Raw genomic sequence first — 17875 nt, forward strand, 5'->3', positions numbered from 1 at the left:
TTGCCAGACTGGACCTCCTCGCTTGATGCAAAGGTCTATAGCACGCGAGCAGCCGGCCTTGCTCTGCGGCGCGACACCTTGCGGCCGATGCGGGTTGTGACGTCGCGTGCATGCGTGGTCTTACAAGCATGCAGTTACAGTGTACTAATGCAGGTCTGCTCTGCACGGGTGACCACGTTGAATGGTGTGCTTGCTTAGCAGGAGATCTGCGCTCCCTCAGGGTGCTGTTTTTTCAAGGCCTTCAACAGATAGTCTTCCCCCCTCCCCCCCCCCCCCCTTTAAATAATTCCTGTCTACGGGCCTGTGCGCGAGTGTCGCAGAACACCCATGCAGTGTGAATGTGCAGACAGTACATGTAGTTAACGTTTGAAGTGCGGATAAGTCACATATGGCTAAGAATTATTCAACATGACCGTTCATCGATTGCGGAAGCGTTCATTCTGCTTAGATACAATGAAGAATAACGTCTCATGGAGTGTGTCACGTACGTGTTATAGACGTGTCAAGGATGTGTCTTGAGAGCACAACTCAGGAATGCTCCAAATGAATTCCAGGCCGTGAACTTCCTTTCGCGAATTGCGCTCATTCACGCCAAAGAACACGAACACACGAGAGCTTCTTTTTCTTCAAAAACATTAATTTATTCCAAGTATAGAGCAGTTTTATGTATAGACAGGTCTTGGTAAATTTATACAACACATATTTTTTTTTGCAGGATGAATAAACGTACCAGGCGTAAGCACAAAACCAAACAACAAGAAATGCGCGACAAACAAAGTGCGTATGACGCTCAGCAGAACAACGCGTGCCTAATTTGTACTCATTAATGCCCCAGAGAAGCCGTTAGTTACGACAGCTCCACGAACAAACATACAACCGTTAATCTAAACACAAAACCTTACTGTGGGTCTTCCTCTGGTTTTTTGAATCACCGTATAAATCCCAAAGGCCTGACCCCACATATCCGTCGCAGCGCGTCGGCGTGCGTTTTTCTGACGCGGCGTTGAACCCTTCTCCATATGGAGAGAGAGAGAGAGCGCGCCGTCACCTAGCCACGCCCCCTCCCTCTATTGGCCGCGAGATTGAGCGGAGTCGCCGCCTGGCGGCAATTGCCCGAAGGGGCGAAGCGTGGATCGCTCCGTGCGTCGTCTGCTAGCTACGTCGTGTTTTTATGTGAGCGTAGATCATGCACGTTCTTTCAGTGCAGTCTGTCCGATCGTGTTAGTGTGAGTGTAACTGCTTCTACGAATGCCTGAAACGACGTACAGAAAACATTTGGTCTTGCTCGGCTGCTAATGCCTTGTAATAAGATCGGCGAGTGCAACTTTCCAGGGTGCTGTTTATTGTCGTCGTATCCTCAATTCACCAGAATAATTTCAGAGTGGGCACCGCTTTTTGTTTCAAGCACAACGCAAAATGCTCTTGGCGTCTTCCCAAATATGAGCACAATTAAATGGTGTCGTGATTCGGTTGTAAACAAAAAAGTTTGTAGTGATTCGTTTGTAGTGAGCTTTGTAGTGATTCGGTTGTAAACAAAAAAAAAACAGGCTCTAGGTCATGCACCCGCGCTCTGTTAGTAGGTGTACAGCTAAGGCACTGTAGTTTATCGATCATGAGAGGAGCCTTAGTAGTGTTTATTTGGCCGTGGTACCACTACATAAATATATTATAATCACATAAACTGTGACACGTCGGTACTTAAACTGTACTTAAAACAGAGTTACCGTGCGCAACCGTCTGCTTAGACCTAAGAACGCCTTAAAAGGCCCAGACGTTCAAAGTTGATTCAGACGGCTTACCTCATATATAATAATGCATTATTTCAATGAAAATGTGATCTTTTTTTTACATTGTCTTCTGTTTGTATGACATTGATAGTGACCGATGGAGGGCAGCGTTTATTTTTTGTCTGAAAAAAAATATGCTTGTCCAATTAACCAGGCCTTTCTTGTAGCACTGTCATGCACGTAATCCATCGATGAAAGCTTTCTGTTGAACTCCTATAGAAGGTTTTTATATTTTTACTGGTGCAAGAACATGTGGTACCCGTAGTACACTTAGTGTAGCGCGAAGCGCCATGATCCTCTAAGCTTTCCCGACTAGACATATTGACTGTCCCACATTTCATGGTGAACAGAATGAGAGAGAACAAAAAATCATATGCGTATAAAGTGCGAATGGTGGTACTGAACTAATCGTACAGATATGCGGGCTTTCTACGATCTTTCTCTCTTTTTTGTAGTGCGCAGATGACAAAGATATAAATAAGTAGTTCAGTTACGCTACAGCAGTGCGTAGGAGGCGGAACACAAGCTAACCACGTACAAACACGGCAAAGGCGTGATTAAGTGCGAAAGCGTGAAGAGAGTCACCAAGGGCAAGCATCCCCACAAAAAGTAGAATTCGCTTTGTCAACATTGCATAGGCGCCATGCACAGATTCAGTAGAGAAGAGCGTAGATATCAACAGTAAACTGTAGTCAACGCATTCTATCCGGCGACAATTGGCCCAGACCGCACGCAACGAAACGCCGCTCCGTGTATTTGTATACATGGCACAGACCGGCTATCCACACTTTCGCGGAGACGGTGCTGCCACCTATAGCCCGATCTCGCGGCGAATAGGCACTGTGCCGTGCCCCCTACCGGGCTGCTGAAATTAGGTGCCTTCTTTCTTTTCTAACCACTAGCATCAGCCGCGTCAAGAAGCCTCTTGCTGACGCGCTGCGACGGATACGTGAGGTCAGGCCTTTAGTAGTGTAATATGAAATGGACCGCTGACGCAGGTCCTTTCCAACTAAATCAGCGGTCGCGTGCAAACACAAAGCAAGCATTCGGGGAAAAAGTATGTTTGCCGACGGTACGAAGTTTGTCTCTGAATACAGAAGAGTTGCAGCGCGAATTGGTGCGCGTTGCGGTGTGTGTACAGTTGGCCCCAGAATTACGAAACTTCCGGTTCGACGGATTATGATCCAAATATGAGGCGGTGGGGGGGGGGGGGGGGGGATAAATAGAAAGGTCCTTAGCTTATTTCGCACCACACGATCAGTGATTTTGTATCTTGCTAGGAAGCGCAGCCACTATTACAAGAACACACAACACAAGCGCTTAACTTCAACTTAGTGTTCTTTGTAATAGTGGCTGCGCTTTCTAGCAAGATGGATCCTTACCAACTGGCCCGATACAATTGTTTATTGAGTTCCATTTTGTATGTTCCTGCTTGCCACAGTGTGAGCACAAATGCGTCACTGTGGCTACGATGTTTAACGCGTAGCTTCCGTTTGCGATAAAGTTAACAGCGCCCCACGTCAGTCTTATGTAACAACGTGGTTTGTGATGCTGGTAAGAAATGCTGTGAACGCGGTGCGCCATGACGTCGGATGCTGCGGTTATACTCATTTCCACCCGTTATTGGTGCATGCCGAGTCGCTCACAGGCGTCGCGTAGCCGTGACGTCAGAAGCACCTCGCAGTGACGTCATTCAGCAGCGCACAGAGCCACGTACAAACCTGTCTATACCCGACGGCCACAGCGATCTCGGAGGAAACAGACTGCGAAGTCCCTGAATTGCGTTCTCCCTCCTCTTACGCTGAAAACAAACACAGATCTGTTAGACGAGAAACTTCGCAGGCGGCAGCAGTGGCGCAGGCACACCGACCCCTTACAGTGATTCGCTGAAACACGATTACTTAATTACAGACGCTTATTTCATTGCATTACTGTCCTTGTTAAAAAGAGAATTTTCACTACCCTGATAAGCGCCATTACTGACATTCTCTACCTGTCGAGGCTTACCAGGGCTGCACAAGTCCGCGTGTATGAAACGACTTTTCTTTTTAAATTGAGCCTGTAGGGTACTTGCCGCGTAATAAATCTGACCGTGGCAAGTCAGATAAAGGGACACTTGGTTGGTTATAACTTATAACGCGCCAATAATTTTACCGTACCAAATGTAAGCTTTCAGGCAGCTAACTGGAACACATTACCGACGGCCACACACGTTTAAAGAAAAAACAATGTCGTATGAAACAGGCTGTCAAATTATACTCGTAGCAACGGTTATACGCTATTCGCAGTGGAAACGTAGTTCCATTCCGCGTCGAAATAATTAAATCATTCACAGATTCGTAAGCACGAGAAAAATGACGGCGGAGAGCCCGACGAATGCATCTTCTATAGACCCCGGCCGTGCGGTTTCTGTAAGAGACCGTCTTGTGGCTCTTTCTGTAATTCTCTGCCAGCTGTGAGAATTCACGCATGGCGTCACGTAGCAAATTAGTTCTTCGCTCGCGGCCATGTCTTCGCCTTCCCAGCCGGCCGTGGCTAATAACGCCATCAAGTCTGGACAGTGAGGGTGCGAGAAAACGAAAAATTGATCCCATAAACTTTGGTCTGCGTCTTATGCGTGACATACTTTCTTTTTCTTTCCCCATTTAGTCGGCGCCCTCGTCTGTGCAACCGTCCGCCAGGTGGCGGCGGCATCGAAGGGAAAACGTTAACCTCTCACACTTCGTTTCGACTGAAAGAGATGACTGGCAGCTCGCCTCGACCGAAAAGCCAGGCAGTTTTTCACGCATGAGGGCTTAACTTCCTTTAATATGTATAGATATCGTACCCCGTCGAACACCAAAGTCAAGCTCGCAAGGCAAAGTAACAACAGATGGCGCTGCACTGCGGCCGACGAAAAGTGGTGCTCACGCTAACAAGACTTCGTACTGCTCATCCATATGTCTGTCTCACTTTTCATGCATGTGAAGGATTTCATGTTGTATGGCCGAAATCAGTTGTCCATCTCCGTGCAGCCAAGGCGAAACGACAGCCGAGGTAGCTATGCTTATGAGTAATCACGAGCCACGGTTACGTACAGGATCGTACAAGCTGCTTGAAGCAACGTCCAAATAGGCTATATACCATCCGGCCGTTATTACGTCAGTTACCGTGGCAAGGATAGCTCAAAATTGAAGTTTTGGTGCATATGACCTTGAAAGAAACGAGAAATGCATGTGTCAAAAGGCTCACGTCTCTTTTAGCGCTTCGCAGTCAAGGTACCGCTATCCTTGTCCCAGATTAAGCCCGTAAGCAGAAAGTATTATCAATACTTTATTATTGAAAGATTTGCCTCCAGTTATTAATGTAAAGGCCAATACAATCGCTGAAATAGCAACAATGCCTTTTTTCTTAATATTGGATGACTTGCACAATATACTGCACTGTACGGCTGAACCTGACAACAGGAATCGCACATCGATTTTAAAGATCAGGTGCAAAAGTGAATGTGGTCTCGCCGGCGTTGTATACGTTTCACTGCAAGCTTTTCGCTGTCTACGATTTGTACGATTCGATACGACAAGCACAAATTAACATATGTTTTAAAGAAGCTAGGCATACCTAACCAATCCTCGAGCGGCGCACATCTTTGTGTTCCTGTCGTCAAGTTTACCTCAAGGTTTTTTACTAAAGCGTGTAGCATTTTCAACTAGCAATTGTCGCCCATCACTTCACACTTCATTAGGTACGACACTAAGGCGACATTAACATTAGGTACCAAGCTAACGTGGAGCCTGTAAGAAGATAGCGGAAAAACTCCCTCAATCGTTTCATGAGTGATACTTCTAATTTCCTGTACGTAACCATTTCAGTGAAGCATATACATTCAAGAATCACGTGTCAGAGCGCTGAGAACACAGAGCATCAAGTGGGACACTTTATCTCACAGTGACTACACAGTCGTTTGATCTCTTGCGATACACCTTGGTGTAAATGTCAAAACAGCGCGTGCTTATGCGTTTCAAAAAAAAAAAAAAGCGGCTTATACCCAGCGATGGCGCGAAAAGATTAGGAAGTCAAAGCAAGCATCTCATTTAAATAAGCAATAGTATGTGCGTTAAGAAAGTGACAAGTGCGGCGAATCGGTAACCTAACTGCCCTCACCACGCAATTTCTCTTATTGATATGTCTGCAGATTGATGTGCACTGTCGTTTTTTATGAAAGGGAACACGCGAACGCGTGGCCTGCGCTCTGCGGAGACTGCCTACAGTACCATCAACCGACAAAAGCAGAAAGCACGTTCGCTTTTGGCGTCATCTATGGCCAAGAAAGCTAACGTGTTATGGCCGGTAGACAAGCGCTGCTAGATTAGTTTCCCTCATCACTCGCGCGGCAGGCGATATCGGGCGATTACTGCAGCTTGCACCATAATCGCGAACAACGTCTGATATGTTGGCAAGGGACTACGCACTGCAGGCTTGAGCAGCGAGGGAGTGCAATCTAGCAGCGCTTGTCTACCGGCCATAACTGGTTATTATGTTTTAGGGGCGAAGCTCCTTAGGGTGTGGGCTGTGCGTCCCCTGTAGCCTGTATGTAGCCACCTCTAGTTTAGTTCTTGCAGTGTTCACTAGATGGCGGTACCGTCCCCTGTATGTAGCCACCTCTAGTTTAGTTCTTGCAGTGTTCACTAGATGGCGGTACCGTCTCCTGTATGTAGCCACCTCTCGTTTAGTTCTTGTAGTGTTTACTAGATGGTGGTACTTGTAGCTGATGATGAAAAGATGCAAGATGTTATAAACTCGCCAAGATCCTGCAGCACGTGAAAAAGAGGCCGCAGCGGCACGGCTGCGGCGTGAACAGGACCTGCCGAACGCCACACAACGGGAAGCGGCGAGAAAGCGTGCGTATCGACAGGCGAACCCCGAAGCGAGAGTTCGAGAGGCTTCTGCAAAACGCGCCAAGAAAGAACACGAAGGTGCCGACGCGCGTTTCAAGCGCGACTTCATTCATAGACAGACACTGCGTTACGAAATTATGAGAACAAATACAAGAATGGACCATTTGTACTACTTGGAGACTTTAACGTGGCTATCATAGACAATAATTGGCTTATCCAACATATGGCTTCTAGATATGCACTCAGACGTATATCGTTTGACCATATGAAACCTACCACGATCCGAGGAACATGCATAGACCTAGTATTTGCAAATTGCCCACTGCAACCCATACAGGAACCGCTCTCCCTTCATTTCACAGACCATAAAGCCGTCATAATGAAGGGACATCGCAAGCCATCCATCGTCTAAGAACAAATAAAAGTTGATTTGTGTATATACACAGACAGCGTTTCTCACGTCTTTACATGATGATCGACTGGGCGAATTACACGGAAGATTCACAGTTTACCGATGAATCCCTCCGGAGCTTCGCCCACTCATCATCATTCACCCCGTGAATATGCCGTAATTTTTTTTTCGCAAGACATGACGCTGAAAGCGAACGTGTATCCTTTTGCTGACGGTTGATGGTTCTGTAGGCAGCCACCACACGGAGTCACTGGAAAATTTTCAAAATTTTTCCAGTGACTCTACCACCGCAGAGAGCAGGCCACGTGTTCGCGTGTTCCCTTGCATAAAGGACGACAGTGTGCAAATGCAGATGTGGTTTTGTCGGCGACAGCAGTGGTCTTTCTCTTCTCTTCTGTCGCCTTTATTCCCATTTCCCTGTGCAGGGCAGTCTATCTCTTGGTTAACTTTTCTGTCCTTCTTTTATCCATCTCCAATTCAGATTTGTCCTTTTCACCACGTGATGTGCTGTCCTCAACGGCCTCTGCAGCTTCCATTCCGGATATATCGACGGATGAAAAAAATTACGCTGTAAAACTGCGCGCAGCCTCATTTTGATGGATGGGATGATACAATCGCACCGAAGAGCTACGAGAAGATGTCTCGCAGACAAGCGTGTCCTTTGCTCGAGCAGCGAGTGAATCGTCATAACTGTGTCGCATACGGCGACCATGCTGTGTGTCGAAACAAAAAGAAATGAAACGTACATTTGGCATGGATTCTCTTTCTTAAAAGTAAAGGTGTCATGGCGAAAGAACACTGACTTGGAAACCTTCATGCAGCTGATATTGCACACTGAAAGTTGCTTGTATGCGCGCTTGTAAATCGCGATACCCGGACTTCCAGTTCTCCAAAACACACTCTCGAACACCAGCCATGAACGCCCTTTGAGACAATTGGCTTACGCGACGTACGCAACGTATACCAAGCAAAATGCTAAGCGGAATGAAATAATTGTACGCTCGCAGCATAGCATACGGTATTTAAGATGTGTGTGCCTCAGTATCTTTCAGTAGCTCCAATAAAGCCGGACATCCCCAGAAAACAGCCACTTCAACAATGTGCATTTGCCACCAGTGATGATAAAAGCGAGCACTCTTACATTCTAAGAGGGAAAAAAATCATTTGACTCCTTTTGGAAAGCCTTGACTTGTCATGTGTAAAGAGACACGTCAAATCTCTATGTAGGGTCATTATACTCTATTCAGGTAGCCTTGTGACCACCAAGACAGTTAACGTGCTTGTTTGAAGAGAGTCATTTACACGGCAAGCCAGAACTGTAAGAAGAGAGTTAGATGACTGTTTCTCTTTTTCTTTCAGTGTACAAAAGTTACACTAACAACACATAGCGACCGCTCTCTTCACGTTGCCATCCATGCCACAGCGTTCCGAATCGAGTGCGCATGCACCGGTTGCGGTAACTCCGCCCCGCTACGCTGTACGTGCCACTAGCGCCCGCCATATTTTTTTTTCTCTCACCCTCAGGTGTCATACAAAGGCGGTATTCAAAACGCGCCTCCCAACCCCGAAAAAAAAAGAAACTGTTTCTCAGTCCGGACAAAAATATAATGGCGTACCACTGCCGAATTCGCTTTCAGTCGAACGTATCAAAGTGCCTGAAGCCACTTGGTCCAGCGAACGAGCACAACTAGCTGCACCATTTGACTAATCCGCGCGCGTTATTTCCAGCGGGGATGAAAGCACGCCCGAACACGTAAAGCGTATAAGCGCACGACGTAACGTATCTCCACCGACGAAGAGTCCTCGCAACCAAGTATAGAAGCCGTCGCCTGCAGCCGGCGCTCGAAGCAGTGTGCACACAATTGGACCGTCGCATGCTCTTCGCGGTGTGTCCTCGGCGTGCGAGCCGAAGGGAGGCAGCGGCAGCCTATTTCTTGCGGGCGTCCTTGTAGACGTCTGCGACGACGGTGACCACCAGCCTGAGGGTCTTCTCCCACGCGGTCACGGCGGCCGGCGTCATCTTGCCTCCTAACCGCTCCTTCAGCGTGTCCACGATCACGACCATCGTGTGCTGTGGGAGAGAGAAACACCATTTTTCAACATTTCTTTCACTTTTAGAATAAACAGATATTTCCATTAGATAAGCGTGTGTTACAGAGTATGCAGTCCACAGGAGTGCTGTTTGTGACTTTGTCTGCAAATGGTCAAGCTTAAGGGGTAAGAACGTGGCCTCCGAAATTTTTTTTTGCGACGCAACGCGTGATTAGGAGTAATTGACTGATTGATTGATAAGTAGGGTTTAACGTCCCCAAACCACCATATGACTATGAGAGACGCCGTAGTGGAGGGCTTCGGAAATTTCGACCACCTGGAAGTTCTTTAACTTGCACCCAAATCTGAGCACATGGGCCTATACAACATTTCCGCCTTTGTGATAAAGAGTGCGACATGCACACAACTTGTCCGAGAGTTGCCGCTCAAAAAAACAAAAAAAAACACGAAGGAACGGGCCAAATCGGCAAGAGTTTCAACTAAAGGGTGTTTTTTTAGTCATATGCACTACAGCGTATGCGGCCGCGGACGCACGAGTCTAAGGAAATTTCGTTTCTGTCGAGTCTTGCACGTCGCCTGAGGGTTTATATCATTGTGCAAACAAAAATTGTCCCCGGCACCGGGAAAGCTGGTGTTGTAGTATGCGTCCAAACGGTTAGCCGATCCACTTGTGTTCCTGCGTGAATAGCAGCGGCATTGTACCACTCCTGGTGTTGTAGGCCAGCAACTTCCAAGTAGTAGACACATGTATTCTGTCCATATCGTATAGCTACAGCGCCCGAGCTCCCACACGACGTCATGCAGTGTGTTCATCCCTGTTCATTTCAGTGGACATAAGGGCTATGCACCATGGTTCTGCCATCACCACCCGCTCCTGTTGGTGGACGCCGTGGTGCATATGCAGTCGCGCTAGCATATTATGGCCGGAATTTGTGTGCGCCAACCATGAGCACTGGTTGAGATGATGAGCCGCATTTTTTGAGCTCTTGATATGAGTTAATCGCGCCAGAAGCATTCAGACGGCTGTTAGACGTTAGAGCTTGGGCTCTTGATCTTCCGGTCTTTACATCTTTCTAATGACACGCTTCGATTTATTCATGTTTGCGGAGGTAGGGGTGAAGGACGGAGTATACATGATCCTGTTGGTTACGGAAGCGTGCGCCAGCCGCAACGCATCTTTGCACCGACGACCCCTGCCTCCTTGTTGGAGTTCCTTCGCATCATGCGACCCGCCTCTTGGTCACCTATCTTCCTGATTTAAGTCAGTGTTGGGTCGATGCGGAGCTGTTTGTGCACGCGTAAGAACAAGACCCTGATCTCCTTCGCACATCCGATGGGGAAACGCATGAAGCGTGATGGAGATATCTTTGTCGTCTTTAGACATGTCTCAGATGTGTCTGAATTAAGGCTTACATTTAAATGAGTTTTGCTGAAACCCGCAAGGTCGCGTAGGGGTTAAGAACGCTGGACCAGGATGAATTTTCCGGCTGTCAAGAAACTTTCCTTTCTGAGAAATCCGTGCGGATTTCTTTGTAGTTTCGTGCTACAAACTGGTGGTTGTCTTTTTTCTCTTTTTGAATTAAGACTTGTTGGGTGCGCATTGGAGTTAAGCGCACCTCGTCGGTGCGCACAATTTCTGTAGCTTGGTGCAGGCTCAGTCGCACCCAAGTTCTCTTGTGTTGCCCGGACCGTGATGTCATCTGCATAGAGGGCATTACGAATTCCCTCAATGCGGTCTCACGGGACAGCGTTACACAGGCTAGTCAAAGAGTAGCTAAGGTACTCGGCTGCTGACCCGCAGGTCGTGGGATCGAATCCCGGCTGCGGCAGCTGCATTTTCAATGGAGGCGAAAATGCTGTGGGCCTGTGTGCTCAGATTTGGGTGCACGTTAAAGAACCCCAGGTGGTCTAAATTTCCGGCGCCCTCCACTACGGCGTCTCTCATAATCATATGGTGCTTTTGGGACGTTAAACCTCACATATCAATCAATCGGGCTAGTCAAAGAGCTGCTTCGCATCTAAAAAAACAACTTCTCCCGTTTCACAAGTGTTCACTGGCCACCCCGTATGTATGGGCGCTGGAACCTTAACCTCCACGGTAGCGGCGGTGGGAGATTTCTCCTGTTCGTTGTTGAACAGTAAAACTTCGCAGCGTGCGCGTTAACCAAAAGCGCGCTGTCAATATATGTGTCCAACGGGAGTTTTCTGTCTCTCATTGCCCATTAGCAGCAATTGACATGTTCCAGTAAGAAACAACGGTACATCACTACATTAGTTGCGCCTGAGGTTTTTTTCCTGCGCAACGTTAGCGCAACGCCGCGATGAGTGTTTCGGTTAAGGTGTCCTCACCGAGACAGTTATCGTGAACTCCTCCCACATTTCCGCACACCTTTCCCTACAACATACTTGTTTTTTTCCCTTTTTTTATTGAATGAATAACGCGTCCCCGTCTTCAGCTTTGCCAAAGCTAAGCACGAAGACACGAGAAACTGCGCGAGGTTCGAACAGATCCGCAGTAATAAATGCGAAACGCAAAAAGCGTGCACGCTTTCGGCGCAGCCCAACTCCGACATGCCTTGCTGTCCCCAGCCGAATAAGAGCTGTCAGCTGGTATCGCCGTAGCGGTAGCGCAGCAATCTCGCTCAGGCTGGCACTATCGCACCGCACGTGCGCTCCGAGGGGTAAGCACGGCTGGAAGATTTGATAAGCACACGCGGTGCGATAGCGCATGCCGGGGAAAGATTATACGGCGCTACTGTGACGCCGCGGCTGGAGGCACATACTCGGATATACCCGACAGCATGCCGGAGTTGGAACTGTTTCGAAAAAGACGCTTTCCGCGGTTTGCGTCTCCGTTTATCGTAATGGTACATACGTAGAGTGCTGCATCACACGTCGCACATCTGCTTCTACAAGCGCTCGAATGCTCGGGGAAATCAAATTGCACCTTATTTCACCGCAGTCATAGTAGAGTTCGACGAAAGACAGAATGCCGACGTTGTTCCCGCTGCATATTGCGGTGAAGTCGAAGAGTTGGGGATCGATGGCCCCACCGCGGCGGTCTATAGTGGTTAAGGTACTCGGCTGCTGACCCGCAGGTCGCGGGTCGATTCCCGGCTGCGGCGGCTGCATTTTCGATGGAGGCGGAAATTGTTGTAGGCCCGTGTGCTCAGATTTGGGTGCACGTTAAAAAACCCCAGGTGAGCGAAATTTCTGGAGCCTTCCACTACGGCGTCTCTCATAATCATATGGTTGTTTTGGGACGTTAAACTCTACAAATCAATCAGAGTTGCGGATCGATGAGCACCTAGCTACGAAATGACAGCGCAACGCAGCATCCTTTATCACTATCGCAGCATGGCGAGAGATGCTTGTAACGATTGGAAGCGTAGTGCTCATAAACAACCAGAGGTCATGTGACTTGAGCAAAAAACGTCGCGCGTGACGTCGTAATGCCGCCGTACAACTCGAAAAAATTGATGCAGCTTTGCACTATTTACAGGGTGTCCCACGTAACTTTAGCCAGAGTTAAACAATATGCCAAAACACGTAATTACGACGCGACCAACTGCATGTTGCTCACTGTTGCCTAGATTTAGTCAGACAGTTTTTTTTGTGTCCTCAAATATTGTTTAATTAGATTTGTTTAATCACCTAACTTTTGAAGAAACGAAGATTGATAAAGAATTCCGATGAGAAAGTTGTAGACTAGTTTGCGAAACGTCCAAATAAATAGCTTCGAACTTTATATCTGTTAAGTATAAGTGTTGTTCTTCTAATTACAAATGCCCGCGAAATACAAAAAGTACCACGTGACAAAACCGTTCGTGCGCCAGTGCGCACGGTGATTCTAGTGCTCTCTAACGTTCCGCGCACGAAAGACCATAACATTGTCCTCACTGTACTATCTCCACAACGATGGCGGTGGCTTTACGATGAACACGTTTTGCTATCGGCCACAAAAACAATAACCGCTGTGACAGCTTATCGCTGTCGTGAACCGGCTAGAGAAGCGTGTCGTTTGTACGCGGAACGGTAGGGAGCACTAGAATCATCGTACGCACTGACGCGCGCTTTCTCGAGTGATATATATATATATATATATATATATATATATATATATATATATATATATATTGTAAGGCAACGTTTTGGCTCGCCGAGCCTCTGCCCCGCAACACAGGTCATACTGATGATGATGACTATGTACATATGGTAAGATGACGCGTATGAATAATGCTCACACTTATCTCCCCCCCCCCCCCCATGCGTGAGTGGCCAGCCCGGAGGCGTCTTAGACGGAAACGGAACGTCGAACGAATGGCTTCAGATGCGATACGTGGACAATCTCCGAACCACGACAGCGACGATCCGAAGAAAGGTCGGTGGGAGTGACACGATAGTTCACTGGTGACGTTTGTTCATTCGTTTTATATGGTCCAATGAAGCGTGACTGAAACTTGTCGCACAATCCTGGAGGACGAATGTGCCTCCAAAGCAACACTTCAACCCACGGACTGAAGGAGAGCCACAATGTATACTAGCTCTGTTTTTCGCTTTCTCTCTCTCTCTTTTTCGCGTGTCCAATTTCATTTAACGCTCGTACTCGGAAAGGGGGATAGGCTAATTTCTGTCGCGCATACCAGCGCGATTTTTTTGTTTTGTTCGCGTTGGACAGATCACGACCAGCACAAACAGCTTATCTGTTAATAAAAAGCGAGGTTCTGCCCAGCGTTGCAAAAACATCGCTATTTTTTCAGTGCTTGTGGTTGGGTGCTTACTGTGGGGCCATCACCTGAGCCACGCCAACTTCGTGGTGCTCAATATTTTGCCAGCGTCACTACCGACAGGATCGACAGCGATGTGCTGCTCCGTCAATGACGTCACACGCGGCGCTCCTGCCGAGTTCACATAGTTGTGAGCTGTCTATGTGCAGAAAGACTCTCCCATGGTCAACAACACCCAAAAGGCGGTGCTTTGCAACAAAACGCAACATGTAGCCGGCCATAGCGCTTGTCTGCTTTCCTCCAATCCCACCCTCTTTGCACCGAACGTTTCTGACTTTCACCGAGTTGGCAAGCTGAGGGTGCCCGTCCACTGGAAAGATGGAACACTTTTGTAACCAGCCATGGAGGCTAGTAGTTCAGTTACCCGACTGGTGACCCGCCAAATAAAATCTCGGCAACACTTTCAATGGATGGAATAAAATTTATTAATGTCCTGCAAGAAGCACGCGAACACGCTCAGGGCTATCCACGTTGGGACTGAGAGGCCTAGCCTAACAGCCGCATCGCGGGCTTGCTGGACGGCCCATTTCTGGTCGGCTAGGCTGGAACTGCGCAAGGCACTGGTCGCCTACCTTGCCGAAGTAGCATCGGGGTTAGCATAGTTACACATTGTAGTGCACTCCCCGAGCATTTGTTTAACCGGAACCGGGGTGAGTTTGCATCGTTAGCATATATTATCGTCAAGTCCCGGGTATATGGCGTGGAGGACGTGTGGATTTTGGTATGACTCCGTTTGCAATAGGGCTGATGTGAGGGCTTGAGGCCGACTTAGCTTAGGGCTAGGTGGCGGGAAGACCCGACGCGAGAGGTAGAAGTGCTTGGTAATTTCATTATAGGTGGATGGCGCGTCCCAGTTTTCCACGGCCTCGAATCGGCCAGTATCTGCGCGGTCAGTCAATACGCGCGCAGCACTGCGAGCGAATTCATTGAGGTTGACGAGGCAGCCAGAGATCTGTCCGACGTGAGCAGGGAACCTAATAGGCGTATGATGACAGAGTTCTTTAGGACTGTTCTGGAGGATGCGTAGGGCCTGCGGGGAGAGAGAGAGAAACGAGAAAAGAGGAAGGCAGGGAGGTTAACCAGATGCTAGTATCCGGTATGCTACCCTACACTGGGGTTGGGGAATAGGGGGTTGAAAGAGAAAGGGAGAGTTAAAAAAATAAAAGAAAAACACCGACACACACGCACACACAAAATCAGTCCACACAGAGGCGTTCCGACAGGCCAGTAGTTCGTAAGAAGCCCAGTAGCGCTTGCACGGCTTTCTTCTGTGACGATGAGTCATGAAGATGGCGCAGTATCCTTTCTTCTGACAGCGGCTGGTCATCTAACCTGTTCAGTTTATTAGAAAGGTGTTGTCTTTCCAGGTTGTATTTCGGGCAGTCACACAGGATATGTCGAATTGTTTCATCATCTCCGCAGTGTGCACAGTCGGCGGTGTCGGCCATACCTATGCGGAACGCGTACGCACGGGTAAACGCGACTCCCAACCATAGTCTGCACAGAGCAGTAGCGTCGCCTCGTCGAATTTTTGTTGGAAGCTGCATGCTCTAACGTTGGATCAAGGGATCGTAATCTTGCATGCGTAAAGAGAGGCTCATTCCAAAGAGCCATGAAGCGTTGGCGAGCAAGCATTCGGAGCCTCCTAGCAGCGTCCGTTCTTGAGAGAGGTATTGACTGGTCGTTGTCTTCTGTATGGGCTGAACGGGCTGCTTGATCAGCTCGTTCGTTACAGATAATTCCACAGTGGCTTGGCAACCACTGAAATATAATGTGGTGCCCTTTCTCTGTTATGTGGTGTAGCATTTCTGCTGTTTCAAATACCAACTGCTCGTGTGGACCACGGCGTAGATTTGACAGAAGTGACTGCAGTGCCGCCTTGCAGTCGCAAAAAATCGTCCACCGTTGCGTGCTTTGGTCGTTAATGAAACGCAGCGCAGCGCGAAGCGCTGCAAGCTCTGCTGCCGTTGTTGTGGTTGCATGAGCTGTCCTGAATTTGATGGTTGTGTCGTGCGTTGGAATAACGACCGCCGCAGTTGAGCTGTTTGGCAGGACGGAGCCGTCGGTGTAGACGTGGGTGCAGTCTTGGTACTTCTCGTAAAGCAGAAGTAATGCGAGCTGCTTGAGGGCTGGTATTGAGAAATTTCGTTTCTTCTGGATGCCTGGTATTGTCAGGTTGATGACTGGCTGTTTGAGGAACCATGGAGGAATCGAAGGTCTCGCCACGGGCGTAAAATCAGTTGGTAGGGAGTCGCCACGTGTAGTTATTGTTCGACAAAAGAAAGTATGAGGTCTATCCACTGGTAGAGAGGCTAGGCGGTGATGAGGAGTCCGGCCCACATGCCTTATGTGTATCCTCAAAGCTTCAATTTCAATATGGGTCTGCACGAGGTGGTCTTTGGCTATAGCTATAGTCGCCATTGTTGAGGCACCCTGAGGCAGACCTAGACATATTCGAAGCGCCTGTGCCTGAACGCTTTGTATCATGCGTCGACTTGTTTTGCTGGCGTTAGATAACGCAGGCAGGCTGTATCGTAAAAAGCCAAGGAAAAGCACCCTGTACAGTCGTAACATAGCATTAGGCTGCATTCCCCAAGTCTTTCCAGCGAGAAACTTGAAAAGATGGCATATGCCTGTCAATCGCTTTTTCAAATACGACACATGAGGGCTCCATGATAAGTCTCTGTCGACTATGACACCCAGAAATTTGTGAGATCGACGATATGGTATATTTTGACCATTAATTGACACTCTGTAATTCGACATGGGTTTGCGCGTAAATGCCAGAAGAGCGCACTTTCCGGAGGAAATTTCCAGGCCTCGATTGCGTAGATACAAAGCAGTTGAAGTAGCAGCTCTCTGTATTCTCGCTCGTAACTGCAGGCGAGTTACCGCAGATGTCCATATGCAGATGTCATCAGCGTATGTTGATAGATAAATATTGTTTGGTAGGTGCGTATGGAGAGCAATTAGTGTTATATTGAATAGCATGGGGCTCAGTACACCACCCTGAGGGACGCCACGACAACTGAAATGTGTAGACGTGTTCCCAGTCTCTGTACTCACAAAATAGGATCGCATTTGGAGATAACTGCGTATCCACTTAAACATTCGGCCACCCACTCCAATCTTTTCTAGCGCGGCAAGGACGGATTCATGTGTCACGTTATCATAGGCTCCTTTGACGTCAAGGAACAGAGAGGCGCAAAGACGCTTATGGCCTTTCTCGCGTTCAACGTACGTGACTAGGTCGACGACGTTATCGATCGATGATCGACCACGTCGAAAGCCAGCCATGGCATTTGGGTAGATCTGATGATACTCCAAGTACCACTCGAGTCGGCCGAGAATCATTCTCTCCATCGCTTTACCCACGCAACTGGCCAATGCGATCGGGCGATAGGAGGAGAGTACCAATGGTGATTTGCCAGGTTTCAGTAATGGTACTAGACGACTTGTTTTCCAACTTGAGGGGACAGTGCCCTCTAGCCAACAATCATTATAAAGCTGAAGTAGAGCTGTTCTCGCGCGCTCACCCAGATGACACAGGGCTCTGTAGGAGATTCCGTCAGGTCCTGGTGCAGAGGTACGTTTGCATGAAGCGAGTGCTGCTTTGAGCTCCTGAATGGTGAACGGGAAGTCCATAGAGGAATCACGTGGTGGCGGACAACTGCTCGAAAGTGGTGAGCTGCTGATGGCTGTAGTTTGCCCTGATAATCCGGCACAGAACTCTTCAGCAACGTCCACACCTGGCCGATTTTGGTGAAGGGCTAAGGCCTTGAATGGTGACTTCTGAATGGGCGATGACCGCAAACCTCTAACCGTCGTTCATATGTGCGATAAAGGCTTACGAGGGTCGAGTGACTCGCAGAAAGTAATCCAGCGTTGGAATGCTAGCTTGTCCAACCGACGTTTGATCTTCTTCTGCATACGTCTAGCAGTCCGTAAATCTTCTATGTT

The 17875-nt window shown here is 48.3% G+C and overlaps 1 protein-coding gene across 3 annotated transcripts in view; it reads right to left on the bottom strand.

Annotated features, from left to right (window-relative positions):
• Nucleotides 1-616: 616 nt before the first annotated feature.
• Nucleotides 617-17875, bottom strand: part of LOC119180216 (globin) — a 145473-nt gene continuing 128214 nt past the window's right edge. For 2 of the 3 annotated variants that reach the window (XM_075869410.1, XM_075869411.1), the window contains exon 3: nt 14317-14945. In XM_075869410.1, coding sequence (XP_075725525.1) covers nt 14580-14945 — 366 coding nt within the window. In that variant the 3' untranslated portion in view covers nt 14317-14579. Of the gene's footprint in view, nt 9148-14316; nt 14946-17875 lie in introns of those variants that run through there. The other variant, XM_037431360.2, reaches the window with a different exon arrangement.

This window comes from Rhipicephalus microplus, chromosome 7, assembly GCF_043290135.1.
Source record: "Rhipicephalus microplus isolate Deutch F79 chromosome 7, USDA_Rmic, whole genome shotgun sequence".
Taxonomy (NCBI): domain Eukaryota; kingdom Metazoa; phylum Arthropoda; class Arachnida; order Ixodida; family Ixodidae; genus Rhipicephalus; species Rhipicephalus microplus.